This window comes from Amphibalanus amphitrite, unplaced genomic scaffold (genome assembly GCF_019059575.1).
Source record: "Amphibalanus amphitrite isolate SeventyFive unplaced genomic scaffold, NRLGWU_Aamphi_draft 000713F_arrow, whole genome shotgun sequence".
Lineage (NCBI taxonomy): Eukaryota > Metazoa > Arthropoda > Thecostraca > Balanomorpha > Balanidae > Amphibalanus > Amphibalanus amphitrite.
The window spans coordinates 330316-342004 of NW_024882207.1; the positions used below are offsets into that span (position 1 = coordinate 330316).

An 11689-nucleotide genomic window follows, 5' to 3' on the forward strand; every position below is an offset into this window, starting at 1 on the left:
GGCCAGTATGAATATAAGAGCCTCTCAGACCATCGGTCTCAGGGGCCTCCCTAGAAAAGTGTAAATGTGGATAGAGGCCCCCCTCTGATTCATTAGGAGTGGACCTCTCTGGCTATCAGTCTCAGGGGCCTCTTGTGGCCAGTATGAATATAAGAGCCTCTCAGATCATCGGTCTCAGGGGCCTCTTCTGACTAGTGACTAGTGTGTATAGAGGGCCCTCCCAGACCACCGGTTTCAGGGGCCTCCAGTGGCCAGTTATATGAACAGAAGGGCCTCACAGCCATCAGCCTCGGGGGCCTCTTCTGACTGGTGTGAATATGAGGGCCTCTCATACCATCAGTCGCAGGGGCCTCCCAGTCTCAGGGGACTCTTCTGACTGGTGCCGGATTGAGGAACCTCCCAGACCGAAAGTTTTGGGGGTCTCCTGTGGCCAGTATGAATAGAAGGGCCTCTCAGTTCATCAGTCTCATGGGCCTCTTCTGCCTGGTGTGATGATAAGGGCCTCTCAGGTCATCAGTCTCAGGGGCCTCCTCTGACTACAGTGTAGATGGATAGGCCTCCCAGACCATCAGTCTCAGGGGCCTCTTCTGACTATTGAGGATAGAGGGGCCTCCTCTGACTAGTGAGGGTAGGGGGCCTCGGCTAGACCGCCAGTGTCAGGGGCTTATTCTGACTAGTGTGGATGGAGGGGCCTCCCAGACCACCAGTCTCAGACCTCTGACTATAGTGTGGATAGAGGGGCCTCCCAGGCCGCCAGTGTCAGGGGCCTCCCCAGACCAGTGTGGATATTGGGGCCTCCTCAGATCCACTAGGGCCTCTCAGGCCATCATTCTCAGGGGCTTCGACTGACAAGTATGAACAGAGGGCCAGTCCTTGGATCCATCACGGCCCCTTGGAGTCCGTGCGTGGGGATTCGTGGAACTTATTTTTACCGAGTTTGTTTATTCTGCAAGGCGACGACGTCCTCTCAAATCGAGACGAGGGGCCTCGCGTAAAAAGTGGGTGGGCCAAAACACATGGTTGGCCCCCCCCACCTCGAAAAGTGGGTGGGCACTTGCCCACCTGGCCCCCCCTGTTCCTACGCCTATGCAAAATCGACTCGGAGATTAGACTCCGACTCCGGTCAGAACTGTCGACTCAGACCGATTCACACTCCGCAGTCTGGTTGGATGAACCCCACAGACGCCCGGCATGCCTAAAAGGGTAAAAAAAAAAAAATGCCAGCAGAGGTAAGATAAGTTCGTGAGACGTCTCAGTCATCGCTTGGGGCAAATTTGCTGTCTAATCCGATTAATCTCTTAGGGAGTATTTAAGGATAATATACACTATGGCTGTCGTGCCAGGCTCGCTGCGTAAGTATGTCGTGGTGCGTACGCCCCTGCACCAAGACGGCCTTGAAAAGTTTTGGGCTTCACAATCGTACTGCTGATTTGCATATTTTTCGTAAACCGGTTGATGAAAAATAACATCGAGTGCGCTGTTTTTTTCCGGTTGCATCCGGAAAAAAAACAGCGCACCGTCCCAGGCCCTCACACCTTGTGAGCGGAGTTATTGAGCACGCTCGGACTTCACCCCATAACATCGAGCAACGCACCTCTGCGCCGGCCATCCCTCACGGAGCTCGTATGATCCCCGCAACCATCCTCTGTTTATAGTCGAGTCGGTCACTATTCAGCCGGGACCTCCCTGAGCCGGGCATCCTCCAATAACGCAACGCAGACACGGAACTTGTCTCAATAGCGTGACTACGTATTGCGCGACATTTTATTTCATTTGACACTGGTCACAGGCTCACATGTCCGGCGTGGCACGGTGGAATGTGGCTCTCGCTCACACGTCTCTGCACCCGATAATCACTCTGTCGCTCCCGATTCCCTCCACACGCGCGGCACGGCGCCGAGCGACGCCGGCCCACCGCCACTGGCTACGGACGATATAGGTATATACGGATAGGCTGGCTCACTACGCTCTCACATACGGGACAAACACACTCTGTACATTGTGTCGACCCTCGGCGCAGCGGCCGAGAAAATAATAACGTCTGAAACGATTTCGTCGCGGCGCCTCGGGCCCGCCGCCGTCTGCAGCTGCGCGCGGCAGCTCAACAAACAGCCGGGCGGCCCAACTATTCGATGGCACCGATACGAGGCAGGCGCCGCGGCAATAGAATATACAACTGATCCTAGCCGGCCGTGCGCGGCGCACATCAACTATACACGCACATGATTAGGGCGGCCGGGCGGCGGGGACTGGGTGGCCGCCCCGGCCCGGGCCGGTGGAATGTACAGCGGCCGTGTGCCCGACACGTGCCCACGCTTCTGCATACCGACTCTGAAACACGCCGCCGGGAGGGCACACATCAGTCTACTGCGTGAAGCTGGGGGAGGGGCGTTCAGTACCGCATAAAACGTCTAAAAGGTGTCCATAGCTGCTAACATCCATTACCACATTGCTACTTTTCGTGTTTAACCGATCGACTGTTCACAACCTGCCCGATTTCTGAACGTCGTCAAATCACAGTGCCGACATCTTACCTGGAGCCTAGTCCTCCAGATTCCTGAAAGCCTGCTGCATCTCTTCGTGTAGCGCCTCGAAGTCTGCCTTGATCTTCGCCTCACCGTCCTTGACGGGGTCCTACGGAGAGAGACATGGGGCGTCATACAAGCTCACAACGCCGACAAATCGGGTGGTTTGGCCGCGTATCCCTCAAACAGCGAATTAAGATCTCCGAGACATCGTCCATTTTCGGCATACGAGATCTTGATATCTTATATATCTCGTACAACTGAGCTTGAGGAAGAAGACAACGAATAACTGTTGACCAATGCGTTGTTAATCAATCCCATGACTGGACTGGGTAGTCAGACTAAGGGAAAAAAAGATGCTTAAGCCAGACATTTACGTCAAATGCTTGAGACCTTTCTCCCTCCGTAGCCCGACATCCTCCAGCACATCCCCGCCGCATACCTTGAACTTCATGGAGGAGAGCTGATACATGGTCTGTGACATGGTCTCCCTGATGACGTTCCAGGTGATCTTGTTGTCGGCCTGCGCCGTCGACTCCACCGCGTGGCGGGCCAGCTCGTAGAAGGCGATCATGTTCTTCAGCATGCCCACCGTCTTGTAGAACGGACAGAACCGATCGTAGGGCGTGTAACTGCCGGACGGGAAAACAACAGTCAGCAATCCAGGCTACAAGCGATGAAAACTCCACATCGGTACAACGCAGCTTCTTGAGGAGTTCTAATATCGAAGTGCGAACTTGAAAGCTTTACTTGCTCGTTATCAGGGATTAGTATTTTCACTCTGTGGTTGCAAACAGACATCATCCACCAGTTAGACATTGCGGAAATAGGTTCATTTACCAGATGTGTCAGAATGTAGGAGCGATCCAGCAAAGCCGTTGCGATGTCAAAAATGCGCACCAAAGCTGCCACTGGTAAATACAAATTCCAGCACTATGGGTACGGATGCCATCATCCACAGCATCTCTGGACGACATGCCAGTTCTGAGTAGAAGCCAAATCAATGACAGACGTAATCGAGGAAATAGGCTCGGTTTCTTATTTCTGATAGTCTCATATGCAGCTGCTAGACTTGTAAATGATTAAAAACCTCGCCCTTTAGCATCGACGAAGTGCCACTTTGGCACAGTTTGCAATTATGCAGCGCAGTGAAGATCACGTGACATTTGCTAGTTCTGCGTCCGGCCGGGGAGGAGGTAACGCCAAAACAGCAGCCTAATCACCCGAAGTTTTTTTTTCTCTCTGTGAAACGTCACGCACAACGGCGAATTGGACCTCAGTGTCAAACAAAGCTCCCAAATCACATTCAGTCTACGGCCAATCTGTCTACCGTCTACCCCTCCCGTCCTCGCTTCCCTCAGCTCTCCCGTCCCTCCGACTCACCCGTTCTGCTGCAGGAAGTCATCCTTGAGCAGCTTGGCCACCTCCAGGGTGATCTTGTCCGTCTCGGCCAGCGACGCCTTGCCGACGAGCTGGACAATTTCCGAGAGGTCCTCCTCCTCCTGCAGGATCTCCTTGACCTTGGTCCGCAGGGCGGTGAACTCCTGGAAGTTCTTCTCGTAGAAGTCGTCCAGCGCGCGGATGTACTTACTGCGGGGAGGCGGAAGGACGGAGAAAGTTAGCAAACGTGCAATCATGGACAGCGTGCAGTCTCAGCTTATTGCTCAGGAGAATGTCGAAAACAGACCATGCAAGACAGACAGTGCTTTTTAGGAGACAGGTTTGAACAGAGGCCATCTGGTAAGTGGCAACTTCCACTATAATACAAAACCAATGATCGATGAAATCGAATGAATTAAAATGAATGAGATGAGCAACCCAAATTCGGTAGGAAAAGAGACAACAGGCGAACTTGTTCGTGGCAAACCGTTCTCACCTGTACGAGATGAGCCAGTTGATGGAGGGGAAGTGTTTGCGCTGAGCCAGCTTCTTGTCCAGACCCCAGAACACCTGGACAATACCCAGGGTGGCCGAGGTGACCGGATCGGAGAAATCTCCGCCGGGCGGCGACACGGCGCCCACGATCGACACGGAGCCCTCGCGGTTCGGGTTTCCGAGGCAGTTGACGCGGCCGGCGCGCTCGTAGAAGCTGGCCAGCCGGGCACCCAGGTAGGCCGGGTAGCCCGAGTCGGCCGGCATCTCGGCCAGCCGACCGGAGATCTCACGCAGCGCCTCGGCCCAGCGCGACGTCGAGTCAGCCATCATGGAGACGTTGTAGCCCATGTCGCGGAAGTACTCGGAGAGCGTGATGCCCGTGTAGATGGAGGCCTCTCGGGCGGCCACGGGCATGTTGGAGGTGTTGGCCACCAGCGCCGTACGCTTCATGATCGACTCTGTCTGACCGCCGATCTCGACCGTCAGCTCCGGGAAGTCACGCAGTACCTGAAACACACGGCGGAGGGGGATAAGTCATAAGCGGGACCGTCACGGTAAACAAATCGAGAGAAGAGAAACTGGTACTGATGGTGCGTGCCTGCAGTGACTGTAGGTGTGGACGTAATTTGCTACGTGAAACGAGTTCCAAAGGGCACACGCGGATGACACACGTCAATTCGTCGTGAAGAAGCAAGGTGGACGAAACTCAACCCTTAACACGTCAGGTTAGTGCCGACATCCCATTACGACACTATGTACGATTCAGCTATCAGCATAACCCGAGCTACCGCGACTTAGATGGCACCACCTCCGACGGCAGAGACTGCACGTCCCGCGGCAGGGCACCCAGCACCGCCACCTACCATTCAGCCGACCCTGCGACTCTGTTCCTCACCTCGGACATCTCATTTCCTCGCTCTCCACAGCCCACGTAGACGATAACGTCCGAGTTGGAGTACTTGGACAGCGACTGCGAGATGACAGTCTTGCCGCAGCCGAAGGCGCCGGGGATGGCCGTGGTTCCGCCCTGCACACAGCTGTGGGGCACGGGGCGCGATGGGTCAGCGGGTATTCGTAATGATCAGACGGAGAAATCCGGGCGTCAAATACCGGCAATGAGCACCGGTAGCGGTGCTAAACGGCACCAAGTGACGATACAGACAGCAAGATGACATTCACAAGATAAAAATCCCACTAAAAAAATCCAACAAGAAAAATCCCACTATAGCATGATACAAAAACCACGATGCGTTGTAGCTCACATGACAACTTTGCACCCCTCAAACTCCAAGTTCCCCTCACCCACACTACTCTATCGGACAGCCACCCTCTCTGTACCCTCCCCAGTGACAGTCCTGCCACCGTTACGTACGGGAAGAGTGCGTCGAGCACGCGCTGTCCGGTCAGCAGCGGGTGGTTGGCCGGCAGCTTCTCGTTGACGGGCCGCGGCTGACGCACGGGCCACACCTGCAGCAGGGTGTGCTTGGTCCGCTCGCCCTCAAACTCCGTCTCCAGCACCACGTCATCGACCGTGTAGTGGCCCGCCTGGGCGATGTACGTCACCGTGCCCTTGGCGCGCGGCGGCAGCATCATCTTGTGCTTGATGAGCGTGTTCTCGTGCAGCATACCGTACACGTCGCCGCCGGTCACGTGGCTGCCCACCTGGGGAGTGGATGGGGTCACGTGAGCGGCCGATCGAGTGGGATCGTTCAGTGAACTGATAGAGCGGCGGCTGATAGCGCGAGTCGCGAGTGGCTTGAAGGGTCAAGATTGACGATAACACATGAAGTTCCCACATAAATCAGACGGCTATCTCAAAGTCAAATATTAGCAAAGGCAGTCACATGACAATGACACATGAGAATTGAAACACATTAACCATTTTCACCTCCCATTCAATGCTCACACCTATCTCGATTATCCACGCTGATCGAAGGTGTGTTACTCACCTTCAGCACTCCCGGCTGGAAGTCCCACTCGGCCGTGCGACTAAGCGCGGGCGTGTTGATACCCTTAGGGATGTAGATACTCTGTGTGAGCTGGTTAATCTCCTGCAGTGGACGCTGGATACCTGCGGACGCAGACAGACACGGACCGGTTTAGTCAACGCAGAACTGAACACAACCAGTCGAGTTATACGGCCACCGTTAGACAAGTTTCTCAAAGCAACAGAGGATATTCGAATTTGCTATCTTGACAATGCAGTAATGCCACGCCACATATATGACATGTGGTGCTCTCATTTCGTTCTGAGGGGCAGCTTACCGTCAAAGATGGAGCCCATGATGCCTGGTCCGAGCTCCACCGAGAGCGGTTTGCCAGTACGCAGCACGGGGTCGCCCACGGTCACACCAGAGGTGTCCTCGTACACCTGTGGGGGGCACGGGGTCAGAGGTCACACACAGGTCACACCGGAGGTGTCCTCGTACACCTGTGGGGGGCACGGGGTCAGAGGTCACACATGACATAGGTCACACCAGAGCTGTCCTCATACACCGGTAGAGAGCATGGGGTCAGCACCAGTTGAAAATTACGGAAACCCATAAATATAATCATCTGGAAACGCATTCCGTTTTAGCCACTGCACTGCCACCAGTCATCAGTCACCAGACACCGAGCAGCGTCAACTCCTAGCCCATCCCCTCTCACGAGCGACCATTCCCCATCCATAGCCTGGCCCTATCCGCGCCGTGCCGTACCTGAATGGTGGCCATGTCGCCCTCGAGTCGGATAATCTCTCCGACCAGCTCGTAGTAGCCGACACGCACCAGCTCAAACATAGCCGAGCCGGACATGTTCTCAGCCGTGACCACTGCGAGCGGACAGACGGGAAAAGAGTCAGAGGTGAGGTGAGGTGGGGGGGGGGGGGGGGGGCTGGCACTTTCAATAAATATCAGTGGTACAAACTACAAACATTCCAGAAACAGGGGGATGGAAATCAGAAATACCTTTTTTTTTAGCTAAAGCACTGCAGTATGACAAATATGAGCATTGGAAAACTCACCAGGTCCGGAAACGGCGAATACATATCCAAGCTTTCCCTCTTTCTCTTCATCTTGAAGTTTTGCCAAGTTTTTGGCACGGCTCATTCCTCCCGCCTGAAAAAATGCCAAAAATTAAAATGGACCAGTCCATCTACAGTAGGTACTTGTTTCTCTCCACAATCGCTGACACCATATACTGAGATGCAGTGCCAAGTGGTGTACACTGCTAATGCAGTGTGATGTGTTCCTGAAAGGTAGTCAGATATATACTACAAGATGCTCCTCAATGAAGTTGAAACATGATCTAAGATTGATGAAATCTCCATTCACCAGCAAAGAGGGCAGCAGGGCCCATCAGTTGCACAGGCATGGTGGATACTGGACAGTGGCACATTGCTCAAACAGCAGAGAGCAGCTGCTGCTGACAGCTGCTGTTCTTGGCTGTCTGCCAGCAGACTGCTGCAAGACATGGTACCAAGTGAAATAACATATCTATATGGATGCCTTGGCCCTGTTTCACCGGTGATAGCAGCACGCTGCTTTTACACGTGTCAAATTGGGTTTCCATGGAAACATCAACAGGCCCATTGCTCCAACACTACCACAAGTGTGACGTCAGCTCGCGCAATTTGATAGCAGCTTGGTAGCAGCGTCCCGTGAAACACCGCCCTTATATCTCCAGTCTATTACCAAATCAAATCAGACTGCTGTGAGACATGGTACCAAGTGAAATGACATATTTATATGGAGGTCTTATATCTCCAGTCTGTTGACCAAATCAAATCATGACTGTCATTTGTGAATATCCCAGACTGCATATAATGAAAATGCTGATGAAAATGACTTAGTCAAATATCAATGCAGAATGCTCCATCTCGTAGCTATGAGTGGAGGCTTTGTAGTCCATTTTGGCAATGGCACCAAGACTTAGCGTGACTTTCTTTGCTGATTCACAGTGCAGATTTGTTCTGGTATACTGTAGGGTTAATTTGATGCCGGTGGCACTGACTCAGTCAGCAGGGGCATACTTTTTAACAGAGCTATTTGCTGAACCAGATAACAGAGAGCCCTATGCCAGCTAGCATCAGATAAGTTAAAAATAGCTGCAGTTCCAAAACAGGCCATAAAAGTCTATAGGTGAACCTAAACATCAAGCAGGATCTCTTATGACTAGTTACTACTTTGGATCATGTAACAATGATACATTCAGTCAGACAGAAACCAATGTTTTATACATCTTCTGCATTCTGCACCACATCCACACTGCAACTAAGGATAGAAAAGCAGCTCAGCACTCTAGCAAGGGGAACAAATTTGTGCCAGACTACCAATCTGAATCAGACTGGAAAATAATACCAGCCTGTAGAAAACAAAGTCTACAAATAAGACTGGACCAATATCAATCTACAGCCAAAAGGGTATGAACTAGTTAGTAAACACCAACCAGCAGACAGAAAGTTGGTACCTACATAGAAAAACAAAAGTGGATACCATGTCACTGAAGGTTCAGATGAGTTGAAGGCTGGGGAAACACCTATTTAATGCCTGCCCATATAAGATAAAAATGCCCAGGCTGCGATGTCAGCCATCAGGTTACTTCACTCAAGGCACCTGAGTGAAGTTTACAAACCCTGCAAGGCTTTGTAAACTAAACAAGGCAGGCACCATGAGCATGTTGAGTTTCATGGAAAATTGGGAACATTGACAAACTCCAGGGTATACACATGTGATAAAGTACAGTTGCTAAAATGGTAGGTTATAGGTTGGTAGGCTGTAAGTTCTAGGTTTAAGGTTGGTACCTGCCTAGGTTGTAGGTTTATGGGTTGTAGGTTGGCAGGTTCTATGTTTTAGGTCAGTAGGTAGGGTTAGGTCAGGTTAGATTGCTTTTTAAATTCACCATACTTCATCTTCACTTTTACCAACTCCAGTGCTCTAACATGAGAGTGCATCCAAAGTTGTTAATGTTTCCACTCAAACCCAATATCATGATACCAGTAGGATCAGGTAGTATCCAGCAGTGAAACAGGGTCAGGAGCTTTTCCAGTAGAAAAATAACATGTCAACAGCATATATTAATCATGTCACTTGTATATATCATTTATAATGCATGTAACTAATGACAAAATACTGTAATACCATTGTAACTTACATGGCTAGCACGAGAAGGCAATCAGAATGAGGTTGAGGTTATGATTAGGCACAGATCAATGGTGATGTGTTGACCACTGCATAATAATAACTGCTTTAAAGTGTGAATCAGGGAGAAAGTCAAACCACATGAGTTGATGGCATATAAATCATATCCTCCTCAAATTCCATAAAAAGACAAGAGGCGATCTGAGTCGCGAGAAAACTACTTACTAGACTGATACCTTACAACAAACAGCCATAAAGCGAGCAAAATAGAGACGGCTAATGGGTATAGATAACTAAAAGATTGCACTTACCATTGTGTCTTTCTATTTTACTCCAAACAAGAAGCAAACAATCAACCGCGACCCGACACCCGAAACTCGAGAAACGAGTGCGGCGATCGACGAGGCACAGCCGCGTGAGGTCACACGATTCGATGTACTTCATTTTCACGAAGTACCTATAATAGGTGTTTTAATGGCCATAAAGTCATTTTTTTGGAAAAAATAATTGATGTAGTGAAAAGTTATGAGCAATAGTTTGTATACATTAACACGAAATAAATGAAATCATATTGAAGTACAGCAATTGCTAGTTGTTTTCAGAATTCTTCTTCGGTAAAGGGACCTCAAAGACGAATTTTAGACCAGCCGGTATTTCTTTTGCAAAACCAGTGTGAAAGAAATGCTAGGTATCTGTAAGAATATTGGGAAATGCTTTGCTTTGTTATAAGCAAATAGCCAGTGGCGGCGGAAGGTATTCTAGGATAGGGGTGCAAACGATATTGAAGCGCCCCTTCCCGCTGGGCGCCCCTTACCATATACACGGTTGTAGTAACACAAACAGTGAAGAGACGTTTGACAATGTGACCTGTTAACACGTTCAGAATTACAGTTTTATGTAACGAGAAATAGTTAGGTACATTCCATAGCGTAAATGTAACCTTCATAATGTTCGTTTAGAACCAACCTCATCACCATATCATAAGATTCTCCAAATAAGGCATATCGAAAAGAGTTCCACGGTTCCAATACCTTCGTGTGGACTAGTGAATAAGGCGCCGAATCCCTAACTCGGTGACAGAGAATTGCAGGCCGGTAAGCAGCATGCCGCCTGGGCTGCACTGCACTATTGCATTCAGTGGTGTCATCAGTATCACGTCAGCCCTTCGGAACGGACATCCTGGCTCAATGTCATTCAAGCATTTGTAAAAAAATTCATTCCAACCAAACACTTCTGTATTTTGACAATGTACAGGACACACACACTCATTGTTTTGTGTCATTAGTGATAATATAAACGACAAACCGCCCCCGATAAATGTTACACAAACTAATTTCCTCTCGCATATCGGCCATCAGGCGCCCCTTTTTGTCGCATGGAGCCTGCAACGCTATAAGCCCTCATATGTTCGTGTTGGCGTTCGGAGGCTATTCGCCTTCAAAGACGTCTCCATAAATGTTTCTTTTTCGTCCCACACACAGGTGCCCTTCTTTCGCATGCAGGCGCCCCTCTTCCGCATGGCGCGCTTCTCGAGTGGCTGCGCCCTCCTAGCCTTTATCGCCTGGCAAGATTATATTCGACAGGGTCGGCAGCATCTGCATTTGTTTCAGATAAGGATGCCCTCCACTCTTCAGCATATCAAAAGATACTTTTCCCACGTCATTGCCACCCTCTTCGTGTCACAAGTGCCTTTATCAGTTGCGGTGTCGCACTGCTCAGCTTTATGGCTGCCGCACCTCTAAACTTCCTGCCTCCTCTACATATTTTCGAGGCGCCCCTTTCCATAACTTTAGGGTGCAGCTGCCCCCCTTGCCCCCCTGCTTCCGCCGCCACTGCAAATAGCAGTGACAACGAATGACGATATTATAGCAAGCTTCAACGCCCAATCATCCATAAAATGGATTAGTTAAATAACATTTTTTGTTCCCTGCTATCTGAAAATTAAACTGAAAAAACAGTGCTGCATTGCTTTCAGTCACAGACCTTTGATTGCTATGAAGTGTTAACTCGGTGTTAAGTTTACACCGAGTGTAAACTTGCCTATGAGCATAATGAGGTAAGAGGTTGAACTTGAAGCCCGGCTGTTAGTTTTTCAAAAAATATTCACATCTTACATGCAGAATATACGTCAGGTTAAGTTACAATCGATTGAAAAAGAGCAATTAGCAA

At 50.3% G+C, this 11689-nt stretch overlaps 1 protein-coding gene across 1 annotated transcript; it reads right to left on the reverse strand.

Annotated features, from left to right (window-relative positions):
- Nucleotides 1–1746: 1746 nt before the first annotated feature.
- On the reverse strand, nucleotides 1747–9960 carry LOC122365054 (V-type proton ATPase catalytic subunit A). The gene is made up of 12 exons (XM_043335940.1): nucleotides 9832–9960; nucleotides 7405–7498; nucleotides 7100–7212; nucleotides 6666–6771; nucleotides 6350–6471; nucleotides 5773–6062; nucleotides 5296–5437; nucleotides 4402–4907; nucleotides 3909–4115; nucleotides 2968–3157; nucleotides 2535–2634; nucleotides 1747–2331 (listed from the first exon to the last, which is right to left on the reverse strand). The coding sequence occupies exons 1-11, from the start codon at nucleotides 9832–9834 to the stop codon at nucleotides 2542–2544; spliced, it is 1866 nt and encodes a 621-aa protein (XP_043191875.1). The 5' UTR covers nucleotides 9835–9960; the 3' UTR covers nucleotides 1747–2331; nucleotides 2535–2541.
- Between the last annotated feature and the right edge of the window lie 1729 nt (nucleotides 9961–11689).

Bases quoted from the DNA above. Each gene is read 5' to 3' on its own strand.
- LOC122365054 (XM_043335940.1), bottom strand. The intron at 6,472-6,665 runs GTAAGCTGCCCC...CTGCGTCCGCAG, and splicing joins CATGGGCTCCATCTTTGACG to GTATCCAGCGTCCACTGCAG. The intron at 4,116-4,401 runs GTGAGAACGGTT...GCCTCCCCGCAG, and splicing joins AACTGGCTCATCTCGTACAG to TAAGTACATCCGCGCGCTGG.